Here is a 20,280-nt window from a genome sequence, read left to right as displayed (position 1 = left end):
TTTTCTATGTGATTTAAGATGTTTCATTGGCATCTGGTCTGACAGTACCCAAAATGCTGGATAAACATTCAACTTTCAGCACAATTCTGAATGCTACGTGTAATAAACTCCTGCAATTTTTATTCAGGCATGGCTTATGACAACTTCGTAAAGAGTTTTCCCTTTGCTAAAAATAAAGAAAAAGAGACTACATTAAAAGCATTACCCCTCCTCCAGGCTGATGGCCAGATACAGGCCCTTCAGGGAAGGCGGCCTGCAAGAAAACATGCCCTTAAAGGCATGTAACACTTTCTGTAAATTGTTATTGCTGTTACCAGGAACTTTTGACCCTAAATACCTCTCAAGATTAGATATCTGTGCATTACTTCAGTTATTTTACCACCTGCAATGCTTAAGATATGACCAAGCCAAAATAATAATCTGGCATTATACATGAATGTTGCCTTCACTGGTGGCCTTTCACAGGGATGGGGCCTTTTGCAAAGGGAAAGAAAGAAATCTCATACCATCCTTCACTATGTCAGAAGTATCTGGCTGTAAGTAAGATTCATCCTCTTCCTCCTGGTCATAATCTGCAGATAAAAATCAATGTGTCAGACTCTGATAAGTACTCCTGGAACAAAGAGTCTTGAGTACTTACTGCTTTTTAATAAACAAATATTTTTTCAGTTTTTGTTAGTTTTTTTTTGTTTGTTTTTTTAAAGAGGTGAAAAACATAGTTAAAAATTCTGGTCCACGCCTCTGCTATTTAGAACAGTTTTTCCCTTAAACTTTGATGCCAACTAAGAAAGCCGTTGCTTACAACAGTGGGAGATGAATTACGCTGCACATGAAATTTTTTCCATTTTTCAAGTTAAAGTTTACTTTCCGGTAACATTTTCTAGTGTTATAGCCTTCCTGAAAAAAATTCAAATCAGTCGCAGAGGCACAACTACATAGAAGCACTGGCAAAACCAGCTAGAAGAAAATAATCCCCAAAATCTAACCCTAACACAGAAACATTGATGATTTTGCAATACAGAAGCTTAAGCAAGCCTAGTGATCTACAAAACAATTAATTCTTTTGCCTCGCTCTGGCAACAACAACAAAAAACAAATGCACCACAACAAATGGCTTAAGTGGTTTCAATGTTGTCTTTAACCCTAAGGCAGAATAATCAAGACATGAAAAACACGCTACTTCTAGGCAGTCATTTCTCAGAATTGACTATGATAGGAGCCTCAAGGACAATATGCATTATTTCCCCAGATAAATGGATTTAAAAAAAAAAGGTAAGAATATCTGATAAAAATCAGTTAGCTCTTCTAATTTTCCTAACTTAAACTCATGCTAGGCCTCTTAACATAATTTGTATTGCATACAACCCTTCCCTCCCATAAACACAGAAGTACTAAACTACAATCCTACACAAAATGCTGATGAGTCTGTTTTCCTCTGCTTTGCAGCAATTGAACCGGATTTCCTAAAAAGACTCACTCCTGCCTTTCTGTCCTAGTCAGGAAAAATAGTCAGGAATTTCCTTTCAGGAAATGAGAGTACTTGCTCCAATCAACCCCGCCGTTAGAAATCTGAAAGGGCAGATGGGAAATGGCCTAGTAAAGGAACTATGTTGAACCGTGAGGATTTTACTAACACATCTCTTCAATACGAAGTCAGTTGCTGAAATATGTTGTGAATGCCTATCTGACAGGCTTCCTGTAATGTCCTCGCTTCTAATTAAAAAAAATAAATACACTCAGCCCAAACCATTTACTGTGAAACAGCTACAGCAACAAACAGGTATTAAACTTTGAATAAAAAAGGCTATGCTAAGAATGAGATTTTTAGAGCCTTACTTTAAAAAGTTACTCAGTTTGAAAGTCATTGAAGAATGTTAGCCTATGCATTTTACATAGGCCCATCCTATGCCTGACGCGAGATCTTCCTGAGCTGGAGGGATGATCAGTTCTGTTTCGTACTAAACAGACCACAACACAGAAGCCAAAACATCCCAGTGTGGGTGACTGCTTGTTTTGCAGGACAGCTGAATTAATTTCACAGTCTAGATAGGAGGTAACTAGCTCCACAATGTTTTACTGCATTGTCTCCACATGTTTTCAGAACATACTTTTATGTGACTAATATTCCATTATTATAATTATATTAAATTATTGTGAATAATATTCAATCATCATATAAAGACCACTTTGTATTTCCACAATATGACCTACGGACGTACTCAAAAGTTTTATCTTTTTTGCGAGATCTACAAACTTTTCGACATGCAGTCTTCATAAAAATTTTAAATAGTATTATTAGAGTGTCAAGATACCTCCTTGAAAGATCTGTATTTCTTTAGTTATCGTTTATTTTTATGAATGGTTTATGGCACACAGTATCTGCTTCTGATTTAAAATTACAACTACACACCTTGTAAAAACAAGAATTTATAGTGCAAAATGGATCAGTTTGATTAAGCTACAGGAATAGTTCCTGCAGAATCCAGAAGAAATAAGTAAGCAAATTAATAAGTAAATAAATAAGTCTTATTTAGCAGTGTCTAAATTTGTCACCTTCATTGTCTGCTGAATGATGAGAATACTTGATATCAATGGGACGTTCTACTGAGCCATAGAAACTGTCTGCATCAGAACCAGAGTCACTGCAAAAGAAAAGACAGAGTACCTGCTGCATCACTGTGCTATGTGTCTCGGGACAGTAAACATGTCTGTTAGCAGGACTGTACCACTGGAAAGCAAGGCTGGAAAAGCAAAAGCAATCTATTCCTATTTCCCAAATAACAGCAAGGTATGTTGCTGCTGTCACTTTGAAGTGTTTATTTCTTTTACACAAAGCTGACATTTAAAGCTCTCTTAGTAAAAAGATTTATTTTTGTCTTGGTATTATTTAAACTATGTATTAGGAAGGCCTTTCACTCTTTGACCTTACTGCACCTGTTTTTATTTAACAGTAAATTGCTTGTAGGTGCAAAGGGCGTAAAGCACTATTGCCAAGAGCTAGTGCAAAAGGGATAAAAAGCAAATAGAAATTAAGGGTTGATACCTGAATTCTGTTATTGTTTCTTTCTTCTCATGGTAGTGATCAATTTCCCTCCTCAGGGACAGCATCCAATTCTAAATAAGAATAAAAATACAGAATTCGACACATCCATCTTTAAATCATTAAACAAAGATGCACAGTGTCTGTCCTCTGTAGGAGCAGAGTATCTGTGCAAGGAACCTTGAAACATTGCAAGAAACATTGAAATAGTATTTATTCATGACTTGATACATGCATCGAGAGGACTTACCAGTCAAAGTGTTTTGACTATCTAAAATGCTATAAGAACATGTTAAAATATTAAAATTTCAGTTTGCGAATTTCAAGCTGTTATTTCTAAAGCCAGGTACTTGTTCATAGTATGTTTATGGGCGAGAGATTTCACTCAAGAGTATTCATACTTCATCAAAGGTTTAACATACAAATATTTGTTCCTTGGCTAAAAATAAACTGAGCAATATGGAGAAACACATGCTATCTAGTAGGTCACTTACAGCCATTCCCTAAATTACAAGTTGAACTAACTCTAAATTAATAGTTAAAACTTCAGATGTGATTTTCAGAGGAGTCCAAAGAACTAGGTATACAAATTTCAGTGACAGCTACACATCCAGTTCGTTTAGATTTTAGGGAAGTCCAAGATTCGCTTTCTGCTTCAAGGAAAATTGTATTGCAAAAAGAAGAAGAAAGTTACCTTTCTTTCATCTTCAGAAGAAGCTGAAAAAAACCACGTCCTGTGCTTCTTGCTAATGTGAACTAACTTGAAAGGAAACACATTGCTTGATGTTGTCTCCTCAGCTGCCCGCATAACCCTGAGAAGAAGAACAACCAATACATAAAAAGCTTAACTCTGCTCTGCAAGTCATAAAGCTCTGATAGAAAGCAGTTTTACCGGCCAGTTTTGCCTTAACAAAAACAACCCCCAAGCCCAGGAAAACACCATCAAAATTCCCAGATGTGGGGGACTGAAGTCGCAGAAAGGACATTAAAGTGGTAGAAAGGACAATGCAAGAGCGCTGACAGTAGAAAAAGCACTATTAAACCACGAGCTAAACTTATAAATGGATGTTTTCACCTGTTCAATAGTTTTAATGAATTGTATTAATTCACAAGCTTCACACCATGGCAAGAAGTACGTAGGGTGTCTGTGATCCTTATTTTAGAAAGGCACAGAGTAGAAATCAAAACACAGGTTGTCCATGAAAATAAATGAGAACTAACATTAAAAGTTAATTTAATTTTTCCACTTCTCCCTTATAAAAACTTTCTTGCACTTTATTATTTTAAAACATGCATAACAACCTCTTTCACAAACTGCATTAGATACCTTTCTTTTGATTTTTCCCCCCAGAGGAGTCTCAAATGAGGAAATTCCTTACACACACAAAAATTTGGTTGTAAATGCTCGCTATAAGGCTTTGGAACAAATAAGGAGACTAAAATCTGAGACTGTGAGTTATCTAAAAGTAACATTTCTAAGATTTACTCAGCATAAGCTGAAGAGAAATCTAGTTGAAGCTTTTACAATCATTATTGGGGCTTTCTTTCTTGTTCCTGAACTTTTAAACTCACCGATTTCCTTATATAATACAGTATTTCCATAAATCCTTAATATTTAGGGAAGGTGGTTTGTAAACGTAGGAAAAAATATTATTAGAGACATTTGACATTTGGTTAGGTACCTAACCAAAATAACATTGTTTTGGCCTTTCAATACTTAAAGGGTGCTCATAAGAAAGTTGGGGACAGATGGGGGCCTGCTGTGATAGGACAAGGGGTAATGGTTTTAAACTAAAAGAGGGGAGATTTAGGATGTAAGGACGAAGGTTTTTTACAGTGAGGGTGGTGAAACACTGGCACAGGCTGCCCACAGAGGTGGTAGATGCCCCATCCCTGGAAACACTCAAGGTCAGGCTGGACGGGGCTGTGAGCAACATGATCTCATTGAAGATGTCCCTGCTCTTTGCAGAGGGGTTGGACTAGATGACCTTTAGAGGTTCTTTCCAGCCTAATCTATTCTAGGAAAAAGAAAAGATATCTAATAAACATCCTCAAGCTGCCATTAAGAACCGTGTCAACTGCAAAAATATTTCAGAATTAGAAACTGCATCTTTTTTAGAACCCCAATCGTACTTTTAAGATGGAGGTTGTAGTTTTCTGCATCTGCCCAGTCCAAAACAAAGCCACAAAAGGAACTCTAAGTTATTTTACTAATGTAAGGCTTAAAAGGATGTTAATGTGGGAAATACCCATGGTACAGCTGGGAGGGACACTAGCAATAGGCATCACTATACATTTTGAGTCACTAGTGACCACAGCACTTCCTCATCTCCTGTCCACTCTTAACACATAAAGGCTATTGAATGCAAACTGCAAAATAAAAGTCAAGGGAAGCCTTAGAGTGACTTGGTTTTAGAACTGCATACCTATAAAATAGGCCATTGTTGTGGTCAGTTAGAAAGCTCTCACATTCTAATAACAGATATTCCAAAACTCTGAGAACATTATGCAGTTCAAGAATAACATTTACAAATACAATAGAATAGCAGTGCAGACCAATTATGTGATAGTACTCTACATTCGCTTTCTTATTAGTTCTTTCTTAGCATCAATTACAACAGCAATTTCCTAAAGTTAGGTTGGACTTCTATTAGTAGGCCTTGAACGTATACTGCACTCAGTCAAATTCTGATAGTACTGGTTAACTTGAAAGCCATTATTTTTGTCTTCAACTTAAAAAGCAAACATCAAGATTTATAACTTGTAGCAAAATGTCTTGACATTTTGCACATGCATTCTCTCATTTATCACTCCTGTAGTTGATTTGATTTTGACACTAATTAGTGTTACTGAGTCAGCAACTCCATAAATATTCCTTTGTAGTTTTGTGAGGATCATTGAAATCACCAGAGAACAAAGATCGTTTTTCTGACAGAATCCACATGTATCTGCCTGTGCAAAGTCTTCATTAAGTCAGTAACAAGAGTAAGCCCATTGCAATTTATCATCTTTTCTGGTTAAATTACAAAAGATGAAGGCTACACATCTGCAAAGCACAGGAAACATCATCTATACAATTTGAAAGGAATACATATCTTAGAATCTGAGATCAGCACTTAACCCAAACAACAGATGTAGCTGAGTTTAACTTAGTTAGAAATGAAAACCACAGCCCCCTGAATTACATCAAAGGAGCTCAGGTGTTAAGTAAGTTCTTTGGCACTCACCTGTTGTAACCATTCAAAGAAAATGCACCTTGTGGAGATGCAGATGTGCTGCTCTTAAAATAGTAAATACATCCCTCATGGATAATCACAAATCTTAATGGCCCTGAAAAGACAAAGACAACAAGTGAGCAAAATAAATCCAAAGGCAAAATAAATCCAAAGGTTAACAAGAACCTGTTAACTTGGGCAGAATTATTGTTTAAGGTTTTAGTAATCCTTATATAAGAGCACAAACTAGTTAAGTGAGAGCTTGTTGATCACCAGCCACATGGTGAAGCCGTCCATTCAGAGTGTTTCAGGACTAAGAGTAGTATTTGCTTCCCTCAAATGAGGCAGTTGATCTGATAACATCAAAAGAAGCATAAGAGATTGCAGGTCTGATCCCACCTGTGCTGCTTTACAGAGGAATAAACTAATGTGAGAATGCAACCTAAAACAATATGGGAGAAAGGTAGCCACAGGCTACAAATACATATTTATGTCCATCCCAAAACCACGATGGTACTTCCCTCTCTTCTATCATCTCAAATACATAAAGCTGCCAATAAAATCTTTTATTTTCTTTTTTTTTTTTAAAGGGGCCAACATTCCTTCCTTTATCAAAGGCAGTAATCTTTGTCCTTAACTATGTAAGTATAGTTTAGTTATAAACAGGGAACAGCAAATGAATAGCATATAAACAAACTTAAAATCCGAAGTTTTCTCCACGTAAATAGATTCTATTCCAGAAGAAATTACTGGTTTTAAGAACAGCCTAATGTTGGCAGTGAGAAAATCTCCATTTCACAACAGCAATAGGAGATGGGGATATTTTTTCCAGTACAGAATAAGCAATTGGGGAAAAAACTGAGAACTAATTTCTTTCAGAAAAGATTCTTTTAAATTGATACATATCCTGGGAATCTATTTCTTTATTTACTTGTGAAGGACTAGACAAGAGGTTTAACCAAGTAAAAGAAAAACAACCACAACATTTATCATCTAAGATTTACAGTTCCAAAAAAACTAAAGGAAATTCTTTCAATAAATATATTATCATGTCTTTCATACATATATTCCAATAAAATTGTAATCTATTGCAGACAAAGTAAGTGGAAGAACTTTAAATAAGTAGTATGCTAACATGAAATGTGTTAATGGCCCCAAAGGCAAGCATTTAAAACATTTAATATAGTTAATACCTCATTCAACTTACACTTCAAGATCTGCAGCTGGGTGCCTCCTTTTTTATGAAGATAACCTGATTTGGTCACTCCTCCAGGCATTGTCAAAAGGTTTTGTGCTCCAATTGCCTTCATTGGGACTGGCCAGACCTGCTCCTGCGAGGCCATTGTTCTGCAATGTAGAATAATTAAAAACAGTTTAATATTTTTATTTTACTTTAAGGAAGGGGTACCGAGAAACAAAGCTTGTTTCCTTAAACAAGTCTTCCAAACAACTAACATGGTTCAGCAGTCAAGTATGTAGCACAGACAGGGTGTTCATAGATTCCAGGAAGTTTGTAATGTATAAAAAAACATGGTGCAAAAAGTCCCGAATTATTTTTATACAGCTCTCAGGAGTGATTGACAGTTGTTGATACAAATTATTCATGCCATGCTCCACTGAGTATTTTTGCAGTTACCACTTTTTCTGCTGTCATCTTAAACAGGTTACCAAGAAAATTAGTTTCTTAGTAGTAGTTGTTTCTGTCTGATATATATGGAAATTCTAACCATTGAAATGGTCTGTTATCCTCAGGTGTAGGGCTAGAGAGCTTTGCTGTTAAGAGGCAAACTAACTCCAGTAAATTAGTTTCTGATAAAGGAATGATGGTTTAGAACTGAAAAGCTTTTAGTGGACCGAAATCCAATGGATCCTGTTTGCTTCTCCCTTCTCCAAAAGGGACAATAATGGAAGTCAATAGTGTAGCTCAGTACAGGAAACCAAGAGCCTACAGCACAACCCACCTACCCCAGCACGAGTCTCTCCAGCCTCAGATGGCAACTTGAAATACCCATACTGAAAAGAATAAGTAAGTGATAGAGTTTTGTTGAGGGATTAACTGCAGCAGTGGAGTACATATCCGTTGTATATGTGTTCAGAAAAACAGAAATGCAAGTCAATTGATCTTGCAGTGGATCAGCTTAGGATTTAGATCTAACTGCTTGCCCTTTGCTGATGATGCACAGTTGGGAAGGGGTGGAAATGACTAACATTTTCTACCATGAGAGTCTAAATTCAATTAAAGACTCTAGGCAACCTAGAAAATCTAATCACAAATATTAGGTTTTAGAGTGTTATAAAACACTAGCGTTTAGCGTTATAAAACAGGCACAAGCAGAGAAGATAGGATCTAAGGCCCTAGAAAGGTTCTCACAGCAGACACTGCAAGGTACCACGGTTCCCAGTTTTCCACCAGGACCTTCCTGCCCACCAAAGGTAAATTACTTCCGTTGTATTCTGCTGTATCCTTCCTTCTGCTATTTCCTCTGTGTTCTTATTACATGATTGAGATCTTTCCAATCTGAGTTGTTCCTCCCTCCTCCTCCCCCACAATGAAATTTCTAGCAACAGTAATATGTTAACAGGTCCAAGAAGTGGCTACACGCAGATATTCTAAGCCTTTAAGAATTAAAAAAAAATAGTAAGAAAAGTAACTTCCCCCCCAAAAAAAAAGGAGGCAGGGGGGAAAGGATCCTTCAAATTATTTCTCTGCATCTTGCAGAAAAGTCAAAGTGAGGGAAATGGAGACCGTTAACCAGCTGGCTGCTAACACCAAACCACACTGCAGTACTGCTAAGCATGATTTCCTTGAAATGACGGCAAAGGCAAGCCCTGGGCTAAATTTTTATTTTAAGAACAGGCACATCGACATTCAAACACTAGAAATTAATCCATTATTAAGGTATTCACGTCTGTTTCTAGCTACATTCAGGAAAAAGATTAAGTAAAAATAGAACCTTTTTATTAAGACAAATATACTCTGATTTCAGTTTTCTTGATCAATCTCTAACATTAGTCTCAATACCATCCAACAATTTCAGATTCATCATGGGTCTTCAAATCCTGTGTCATTTTACTACAAAAAACAGAACAAGAAAGGACTTAAGCACCTAGCCTTTGGTGTGAAACTCTTTTAATACTGTATTTAGGTTGAAAACATATCAGAAGAGGCAGAGTTAAATGTCTCAGAGAGGTTATCCAAAACAATCATCAAGCTGAGATTTCCAGGAAGCCAATGACAAACACTGGGGACAAGGGTATCCCGCCCTAGGTCAATACAGAAAACAGAAATATTTGACTAGGTCATGTTGGCCTTCTGTACAGGAATAGACTAGTTAGACTATTCACTAAAGCATGCCTGGATGGGGCACTTTCTCCTCCCCCTGAAAAGCCAGAATATCAGGGAGACAGAAAAATAGACAAGTTAAGTAAGTCATGGAAGGAGAGGAGCTGGGGGGGGAGGGGGCGGAAATCCAGTTTTACAGTGTGATGACTACAGGATTTAACTGAGGGGGAAGGAGAGTATCAGGTTCTGCTTCCTCTATTCACGATCATTTCTTACTTTTGACGACTCAGAAAACAGTCCTGAGAACAGAGACCAAGCCTCAGAACTTCCCCATCCCAGCAAAGTAAATAAAAGGGCATTTGGCTGAACTCCATGCAACCCAGTACACATTATATGAGCTTAAGAGCCCACCTAATCATACCAATCTTTTCAATAGATTTAGAGGCTGATATGCCTATTTTCTGGATCTCATTGTGACTTATAGCACCCCCTATCACATCTGTAGGCTCCTCAAGCACTGTCATTTGCAGACATGTTGGGAGGACTTTGGTATTCTGAATTGAAATGGTTGAGTTAAGCTTCTAAATCCATTTAAGTACTTTCAATCTAGTCCCAAACAGATTTTTCTTCTTTTCTTAACAATACAAAACAATCCTGGAATGACACTACATGCTATTTTGCATCAAGCTGCTGGGACAAAGCTGTCAAAACAATGTAATCACAAGATCTTAATTGTAAGGGTGGGAGGAAGGAAAAATGGATGCTCTTACAAGATTTTTCTGGTCTTAGCATCTACAATATGGTTGCCTTTAGCTCACTGAAATGGTTCCTTCCACTCTTGATATTCTTCTTATAATTTTTTTAATCCATTACATGAAGAACAGATCGATAGCAAGCACTGATGTCACTGTAGAGCCTGTTAGCTTTGTGACCGTTAAGAACGGAAAGATATCTCCAAGTTGTTTCTTATGCAGTTACATTCTTGCACTACAAGCCAAAGACCCTACTACACATTCCCATCCCAGGTGAATAAGCATAGTCTCTCCCTTGGAGCTGACAAGGAAGTTAAGAGAAAGGGCCCACTAAGGGCAATCAGAGCCAAGCCCTGCTCTCTTTCCGACGCCAGTCCTCTCTTTCAAAAAGAAGGTGACATTACTCATGCATTGTTTTGTGCAAGCTCCCAGTAATAGCTACACACTTTATTCTTCTTCCCACTCACCAAGGGACTAGATGCATATTTTTAAGTTCTCCACTGAGCCCCAAAATCCATTATCAAGCGGCTCTGGAATCAACCTTCTCCCCCACTGAAACAGCACTGAACTCTGAACCAGAAGAGGATGGCAGCAGACAGCGAAAGGCCTTGCATCACTTTATTTCTCAAACGATCCCCACAACAATTCTACGCCTGTGAGGGAGATGATAAGTCTTACAGTGTATTAGGAGAAGTGGTGGAACAACAGTTTACAGGACTTGCTTCATCATTCAACAGTACTTTCGGAAGGACAGAACAATACAATTAGCACTCTCGAGCATGGTAACAGAGCTTATACAATTACAACAGTAATTACCTCATACATACAAACTGGTCTGACAGACTAAAAGCCAAATCAATTTGCAGTGTATTTTTAATGTATCAATAAAGTCAGTCCAAGCCTATCATATGAGTACACTTTTCTCAAACACCTATCACAATGAGCTGGTTTTTATTTTAAAGTACCACGAAAACTACAACAGCATGAAAAAATGTGAAAAAACACACCTCATCGTGTAATCTAGATAATGCCATTCTGATGCAGAAGTTTCTTCTGAATCATAACAATACTGTTAACAAGCTCAAACTCCAAATGGAGAGTAGACTTCTGTCTATGCAAATGTATACACCTGTGAAGTAATTTTAACCTATTCCCTCAGTCACTGTTTATAGAATAGATAGATTGGAGGCTACGGCATTACTTTACTGGCTTAAAAGTCCATCCACGGGTAAAAATAAAAAAAATCTGCCACATTAAAAATCTGGATTACATTACAGAAGAAAACTTACCCATTTTGGCCTTAAGAGCTCTTGACGTTCAGCCCAATTAAAGCAAATACAAGCTGATTCAAGTAAGGATTGCATCCTGGAATAGCCACGAGTCCTCAGTTTTTGCTTAACTTCAGCAGAACATATGGCAGATGTAATCATCTCCACATCTTGCAGTATATAGGCTAAAAACACATTACCCTCATCTCTGAAACTACAGCTGCCAAGAGCTATATTAAAATTCTCACTTGTTATAATAATATTTATGGTGTGTCCTGGAGCCCACTTTGGTCATGCTGAAAACAAATAAAAAGCAGCCTCCAAAGTTGCAGTGTAAAAATTAAACCTGATTTGAGTTTGTAACAAGTATCTCTATGCCAATTAAGTCTGAACTTTATAAATGCCATAATATCTCATAACTTCTAGTCTTTAAATTCTATTTTGAAAGTAAAACCTAACAAAGCAAGAGGCTAGTTTCCTTCTGAATATGTAACTTACATATAACATTACATATATAACTTACAGAAATGAATGCATTCCTCATATAACGCAGAGGGAGACTTAAGTTTCAGTCTCTACAAAAGGCTTAACCAAAAATGAGGCAGCATTTCACACAGCAAAACTGTAAAATAAAAGCTTCCCCAATGTGCTCTCAACAGTTCCGAACAAAAACTAGTACTCCAAGTCAACCATCTAAACATTTACCATCTGTTCTTAAAACTGCTTTCTGCAAAGTTTTTGGATCTCTTTTCCATTTATTAAACATTCTCTAGTATTTCTGCAATACTCTTCCATATCTCGCCTACTTCTTTGGTTACACATTCCATTTCTCAATACTTCTAGCAGTCCCTTTCACAATAGTCTCTCAAAAGGATTAATAGCACACTACAAACACTGTAAAGTCACATAAATTTTACAAGACAGAGAACAGAGAACTAAGCTCAACTGAGATACACTGTTGTAAGTAAGTTTACTCAGTTTAACTTGCTTCAACTTCCTTTTCTTTTCTGGCAAACATTTTCAACTAACAGTCGCCTCATCTCTGCCCCCTTCAATTCTTTGCTCTTGAATTTTCTGCATGAGTTAAAAGTATTTGACCCCAGATACAATACTCTACTCTTGGTTTTAGCCTGCTGTTTACCTAAAAGAGAAAAGACGACAGAAATACAAGCCACAAACATGCACTAACCTGGTGACCATGCCTGATCGACACATAGTTTTTCTGCTGACAGTTTCACCGAATGATTGTTTCCTTTGTGATGACCAAGCCATTAATAACTTATGATCCCTCTCAGGCATGACAGGAACATCTCTGCACTTCTCCCCGTTCTGTGTATTATAAGGTTGAGAGTGACTGCAATAGCTGCTGTATGCTCAACACACAAAAGGAAAAGAAACCCTGCCCCAACTGCTTGTGCATCTGCGCTGCGGCCAGAAGGGACGCCTAGGCAATGACTTGTTTCCTTTGTTACTTCCTGTTTCCCCCAGTGTTAGTGGGCAGCAGTATCTTGGTCAGATTTCCCAACTTCCCAGAGAGGTTATAAATCAAACCCTGCATACCTCAAACCTCTGTCAGAGGGAAAGCCAGAAAGCAGAGGGGATTTTCCAGTCCTCACTTGCTTCCTCCTCACCTTTCAATCAACTACTTTTCCTTGGGAGAAAGAGAAAGCAGCCCTTTTCTTCTTACAGTGTACTCAGGCTCTCACACCGGCAGCTTAGAAATGCTGCCTGTGCTTCTGAAGAGCCTGTGCTTCAGGTACTGGAACTGCAACACAGAACTATGATAAATATTTCATCTCTCTTCTCTCCTGTAGCTGGAGCTTGTCCTCCTCTCTTCAACCCAAGAAATTTTGAAAGATTATGCAGCATATACATGCTTTAGAGCAAGTCTTGCCTGTGCATTTGACGCTACGCAAACCATAAAAGACAAAAAAATTTGAATCCAAGAGGCTCACAACACGAGGGCAACTATTCTACAGGACAAGTATCACCAACTGATGATGAATAAATACCATTGTTGTATGCTTATTTTCATCTGGAGCTCTTTAAACAATTCAACTGTTTCACTGACTTTGTCTGGAATTAACCAACACCCCGGAGTAGAAAGTTCAAGTAAGACAAAAACACCCAGCAAGTTTCAGAATGACGGACAAAACCTACATACACGAATATGCCAAGTAAAGCTTACTTCACATATTTTTTTCGTAAAATGGACACTAATTTGTACTCCAAAATAGAAGGCAGAAGTTTCTATATAATGTCTTTTCTCTTTGCAAACTACCCAACAACCAAAGCACAGAAGAAAATAACATTTCAGATACTGGCCATGGCTGTTTCGGCTAGAAATTCAATTGTCTTCACCATAGGGCACCCATTTGCACTCCTTCCATAGCCAGGCTATATAGGAAGGGGAAGCAAACCATAAATATGGTTTATGGAAGCAAACCACAAATAACACCTGTTGTTAGCTAAAAGGATCAGCATATCAACACAAAACCCCAGTGCTATTTAATAAGAATCAATACCCAGTTCTCTCAGTGGCTTAATTAACAGATTTTTCACACAGAAATGACATAGAGGACTATGTTTCAGCAGTTTGTGAATTAAAAATCACTTGCTTTATCTGCTACAATTATCAGTTACCAATCTAGACTTCAAGCATTAACACACAATGCTTTAAGGCAATCTTTCCTCCCCCAGTTATCTTTCCTCCTCTGCTATCTACGCAGACTCTTCTAAGTTTGCATCACCATCTTTGCAATCTGTATCTCTACCTCAGTAATGAAGCTACAACCAAAATGACACCATTTCAGTATATGTAACACTGGAGAAAAAAAAAAATTTGGTTCCTCTTTCCCTGTTCTGGTGTGACACACCTAAGTCTTGGTTTTCCCCTCCAAAATCCACAACTATAGTACCATGCTCTTTGGCCTCAACAGTCTCATTTTAATTATGTCTCATTTATCCAATGCATGTTCCTGAAATACAGCTTTCCCACTCTAACCTTTCTGATGCTGTCCTCTCCCATTCTTCACTTAAGCACTCAGAAATACAGACTTTTTCATTTCAAGTTCCAAGATCCCCTTTTGATTTTTCCGGTGATTTCCAGCACTGCCAAAATGGTCACAGAGTTGGAACAGAAGCCATTTCACACATGCACGCACACAAGCCGGTGTTCCACTGAGGAACAACAACAAAAAAAAAAAAATTATATGTTTCACAGTTTTGGAAGGATGAAAATTCAGCTTAACTCTCTAGCCCAAACATTAATCAGAAGGGTTGTGTTTCAAAATTGCAAATAAGGAGTCTGAAGAAACAGGAAGTCTTTATGGATTTGATTAACATGTCTGTCAGAGAAGTGAAAGAGTATTAAATTTATCCTTCTTCACAACGCAAAGTTCAGTTTGGCAAAGAACTCTGGTATATGGTTTTCAGACCACTAACCTTCATTTGTCCCCACAAAATCAGTGGTGAGAAGCAGCCTTGCACCAAGCTAGCCTTGTGAGAATTTCAGTCAAAAGGAGCTACTTCATTTCTTTAACTTTGTGAGATTTCACTCAGATAGCTTTAATAGGAAGAACCAAAGCATCAGAAGCCAACATTTGGATTTCATTCCAGCCCAGTCACTGTCTGAGGAAGTCTGCCAATCATCTCTGCCATTGTTAGGAACAGCTCTTGCTCCCAGTCAAAAGCAGTCCTACTTATCTTTATGTAATGGAAAGCAAGAGCAATAAAATATATCTCTAGCACTATGTGCTATCCTTGCCAGTAAAAGTTCACTAGTCTAGCTGACGGGTTGAGCTGTGTCTGCAGCAAGAGAGCTTCCTCTTGCTACCAATTTACAGGAAACTGCAAGAATGGACTGTAAATAAAAGCAGCACAAGAAGAGCACAGCAATAGGCAAGGCAGAAAAATTAACAAAGCAACAAAAAAAATTGAAATAGCGTAAAAAACACTTTCCTTGAGTTGCAGCAAGTAGTCAGCTCAGTAGTCAAGTTCCCCTCAGAATAACTTAAGAGTTCATATATTATATATTTCCATAAAAGCCTACAGTATAGTAAGGCATTAAAGAAGGCCACATTCTGTTAGTTTTACTGACTTTAATGAGTTTAAATCATGAGCAGATTATTATGAGTTTTATTATTTTATTAATTCTACCAAACTAGTTTAGTCCAAAGTTTCTAGATCGCAGTGGAAACACATCCACTCTATCGAGAGATGACGTATCTATCAACTGTATACTCCACAACTGCAGGTTGTAAAAGAGCAACTGTAAATTACTCGCCTGAATCCTTCATCTGCTAGATAAGGCAGTCCTGTTAAAGTGTGAATAATCATGCATCAGAATTACTTCTGCTGGGTGACCTGCAGAATAATAATTAAAAAATAATAATAAGTAATCAGGAACAAAGGAGAGAAATGAGGCCAGAATTTCCAAAAATCCTCTTTCAATAACAAAAGAATTCATATTATTTAAATTTCAACTATCATTCCATCATTCAACTTACTTAGGAAGAGCTGAAGAAGCCTTAATAATGTATTTACTTATTTAGTTATATATATTAAAGACAGTAGCTGAAGCCTTGATAACATATACTCAATCTAAATCTGAGAAACACAGGTCGAAAAGCTTCTGAGTTTCTATTTATACCCCACTGCTCTTAAGCTGTGAACATCTATGGACATACTGTCGGCTTGCAACTTCAGAGAAAGAGTGTGTCAATTTTAAAGCAAAGTTGTAACTTTTTTTGGTTGTTTCACAAAACAACTTGGCACAAGTCCTAGAAGATGATACACTAACTTTGATCTTGGGATATCATTAATGTCAGATATTGCCCAAATGTCTATAGACGAAGAGACAGCCACAAAGTATCTGCGGTATACGCACAGCCTGTAAAAATCAAGTTACACTGTACAGCTGGAAGAGAAGAACCTTCTGCAAACTCTCAGTATATTATCATTTAACAGACTCTCTTACATCAGCTCACCTTGAAAAATAACCTAAGACTTAATACTGCTGTAAATAAGGATTGAATTAAAATCAGTACAGCTATCCTAACATAATTTTCTGTGTTGGCAATTTTGTTATGAGTAGCTTTTCAAGTTAAGTTTAAGGAATTTCTACTGAATCAAAACGCTCTTCAAAACCACAAAGGAGCATTCACCCAGAAGGTTAACTATGTGTCAAGTCTACGCCAGTCCGACCATACCAGTAACACCTGGTATAAGTAACACTTAAAATAGAAGGCAAGTGCTTAAACATTTTTGCTGCTTATTGTGTTTCTTCAAAATAAATTCAAAAGACACATTACCGAGGCAAGACTTCCATTTAGTTTATTATTCAAACCAGATGGACAAGCTCTTTGTTCCTTTTAACTGTTACCTATATCCAAGGTCCTTGTAAAAATGACTGTAAATGCAGCTACGGTTATGATTAACTGCTATCTTTCATCAGTGCTTGTAGAACAATTTAAACAAGACCACAGCCAGAAAAAAATCACGTAACTGAGCAGAAGTACAAACATGATTGCCAAAGTCCTATTCCTGCAGGCAGTTGTGCTGCAGGCAGCTGCAAAGGGAGTTCCCCCAAATACACACAGACACTTAGAGTGGGAGTTTCCACAAATTATTTATTCCCTTGGAAGAAGTTTTTGATTCCAAAATATTAGAGTTGAAACAATTTTGCTGCCAGGCTGGTTTGTGATAAACTGCATACAATTCTATCACTAATGTACTCATCATTGATAATTTAGGAAGCACTGCTGGACCACAGAAATAATTTCTACTTACAGGTCAAAACACCTTTAACCATTTAAGGTGGCAGACCATTGGCATTTAGTAAAAGCAACACCTAAATAAAGGTTCTTAGAAATTTACAAGAGGGAGTCAAATATCCATTACTGATTATAAAGGACATGTGATAGGTACACTTAACCAGCAGACCTCTTGCTATATGAAGTTAAGTCTGTTGTTAGGAAATGTTTTTTTCTGTTTTTGTAGAATTTTACTTAAATCAATTTAAAGAACATCAAGAGTCCAAGTGAAAAAAAGAAGAAAGGTGAAAAACCCACCTTAGAGCCCTACACTTGTGTTCATGATTTTCTACCATTTCTAATATAAAAGCATTTTGGCAAGACATACACATCCATCAGTTCATTGTACATTGTGCTTTTACAAGACTAACGAAACTTAGGTCCAACACTAACTATTATTGTCAGTTAAAAAAGAGTATTTTGTGTAAGTGTATATGCAAGTCAACAGAAAAATTACTGAACATAAGTAATTTTAAAACATTCCTGCATCAAGATATTAAAAACGACAAAAATGCATAAAGCTTATAGATAAAGTCCTTTTGAATGTCTATCAGCAAAAAACTGCAATAAGTAAGTTTTTAAACTCTATTGCTAACCCTGATAACAAACCACTTATTGAATACTAAAGAAATTCAACAAGCCCTGGTTTAGAGGAAGCATTTGGTCATGTCATCCGTGAGCCCCTCAAGCTTGCGTGCCCCTCTTCTGGTGGACTGCAGTAACCTTAATATTTAAAGAAACATACCTTTGCAGGCAAATGGCTGCAGCCAGCACTGAAGAGGAAGTTCAACTTCTGTCAGACCCTGGGAAAACAAAATGAGACAAATATTTCCTATTTTTATTTTGCTTGTAAAGAGACTAGTGATACAATTTAAAGACAAAGTGTAACCGCAAAGACTCACTCTATACTTCACTGCTGTATTACACAGTAGATGGTGCCGGTTTCTTAGTGATGCAGTGAAGCATCTCAGAGTTTGCTCTTCTCATACTTGGAAACTCTGACTAGGAACTAGAATCTCAAAATAAGCTAACGCTAATAACCATGCAAGTGTAATTTATAGAATTAGAAGGCCCAACTTCTAATTGTATTGCCAATGGACAGCCCCCACCTCCAACAACTTTGAAGCTCCTTGTGCTTAAAATCTCCTGCACCCAAGTAGGTGTACCAGAAACAAGGTTTCCTTATTCTGATTCCAATGACTGTTCCCTTTTAAACCACATTAGGGACTTCTCTAAAGGATAGGCATAAGAAAGGCGTAAGTATTTCGCCACTCTCACCTCCAACCACCCAAAACACTAAAATCAAAGGACTGAAACAGGTAGGAACAAGGATTAAAATAACCAGGATTTAAGGCTACAGTATTTCATCACTTAGGTAAATACTACTTTTTTAAAAAAATAAAAAAAAAATAAAAGGAGCACATACACTGGAAAGAAGAATCTCTGCAAGTTCATGCTTACTTTCTACAAAAGCTGAATTTAATTGTAACCACCAGATCACATGCAGTTGGTATTGTAGGTCAAGATTTTAATTTTGAAACAAATGTACACTGCAAGGCCGTGCCAGAAAGACAGCAGTACACAAACAATTTAATTTGGAGGACGCGAGAGGGAACAGTCATTTCCTATCACTTAACCCTGAAAATATATAAATCACGTGCAAGGGGCTTCTTCTACAAGACAATTTGGACAATGTCATTTGAAATTATCGTTTCTTTTACAGAAATCACTATTTTCTTCAGAAACATGACCAAAAGGAAAAAAAAAAAACAAAAACGTATTCCTCCTTAGATCCCTCTTGTTTAAATGAACTCCAAAAGCAAGGATTATCCCAACATTGGTCTACGCCTCCAAAGCTGTAGAGCTACGTTCAAAAGTGAGTTCACTTTTGGAGGTCTATTTTCAAGTACAGAAGACATTCATACACAATACTTCATAAGACCTGAAGAATGACGTTGTTCTTATTTTACAACACGGATCGCAGTTTGCCTAATCAAATATATTCTGGTATAGTGTCAATGAAGGTTGCAGAAAGGTTTCACGAGAGGTACAAAAACCCCACAACATACTAGAAGAGTAAGAAACACCTGACAGTAAGATAGGCCAAAGGCAAGAAGCTAAAATACAAGTTCTAGATCCTCGCTTTCCATCTGATTTCGACGTCGCTTAACTCTTCTCTTCAAATCATCTCCTTTTCTGACCTGTCTTGAAAGTCAAGACATATACTCTTACAAAAGCCTTTATAAGGATTAACTCGTTCACACTGGGAAAAAGACTTCAGAAAACTAAAGATAATGAGAATGGATTTAGTGGTACTGCACACATAAATGAAAACCCTCCCTGGAATGCTCATAGAATAGAATCATAGAGTAGTTTGGGTTGGAAGGGACCTCTAAACATCATCTAGTCCAACGACCCTGCACAAGCAGGGACATCTTCAACTGGATCAGGTTGCTCAGAGCCCCATCCACCCTGACCTCGACTGTTTGCAGAGATGGGGCATCTACCACCTCCCTGAGCAATCTGTTCCAGTGTTTCACCACCCTCATTGAAAAAAATTTGTTCCCTATACCTAGTCTAAATCTTCCCTCTTCTAGTTTAAAGCTATTACCCCTTGTCCTATCCCTGCTAAAAGGCCCTGGTGGTCATTAATATCTCAGAGGAGGGGAAAAAAAAAACCCAAATGAAAAATGCTGTAGTGCATCTAGTTTAGTGCACAGTGATTGAGAATATGGGAATACAGAAATCCATCTCAGACTCCAAGATCTCAGGCTCTGTCACTTCAAATGACACCAGTAAGCCTCTGAGCTGCAAGAATATTCTGTATCTTTATCCAGTTCTTACACCTCAGATCCGACTCCATGCATCCCATCCCTATTGTCTCATCAAGTTATCAAAAAATAAGAGAT

General features: G+C 37.4%; 1 protein-coding gene across 8 annotated transcripts in view; it reads right to left on the bottom strand.

Moving 5' to 3' along the window:
• The window catches only part of SH3BP2 (SH3 domain binding protein 2), a 40,570-nt gene that overhangs the window by 5,900 nt on the left and 14,390 nt on the right, over window positions 1-20,280 (bottom strand). For 2 of the 8 annotated variants that reach the window (XM_063336852.1, XM_063336853.1), the window contains exons 2-9: window positions 18,117-18,174; window positions 15,844-15,923; window positions 7,463-7,602; window positions 6,268-6,370; window positions 3,735-3,852; window positions 3,044-3,114; window positions 2,554-2,642; window positions 507-572 (exon numbers count right to left, since the gene is read on the bottom strand). In XM_063336852.1, coding sequence (XP_063192922.1) covers window positions 507-572; window positions 2,554-2,642; window positions 3,044-3,114; window positions 3,735-3,852; window positions 6,268-6,370; window positions 7,463-7,602; window positions 15,844-15,896 — 640 coding nt within the window. In that variant the 5' untranslated portion in view covers window positions 15,897-15,923; window positions 18,117-18,174. Of the gene's footprint in view, window positions 1-506; window positions 573-2,553; window positions 2,643-3,043; window positions 3,115-3,734; window positions 3,853-6,267; window positions 6,371-7,462; window positions 7,603-11,579; window positions 11,686-12,747; window positions 12,956-14,562; window positions 14,612-15,843; window positions 15,924-18,116; window positions 18,175-20,280 lie in introns of those variants that run through there. The other 6 variants (XM_063336854.1, XM_063336855.1, XM_063336849.1 and 3 more) reach the window with 4 other exon arrangements.

This window comes from Chroicocephalus ridibundus, chromosome 5 (genome assembly GCF_963924245.1).
Source record: "Chroicocephalus ridibundus chromosome 5, bChrRid1.1, whole genome shotgun sequence".
Classification (NCBI taxonomy): domain Eukaryota; kingdom Metazoa; phylum Chordata; class Aves; order Charadriiformes; family Laridae; genus Chroicocephalus; species Chroicocephalus ridibundus.
Note: the sequence above shows the minus strand (reverse complement) of the source record. Positions and strands in the feature narration are given on the sequence as shown.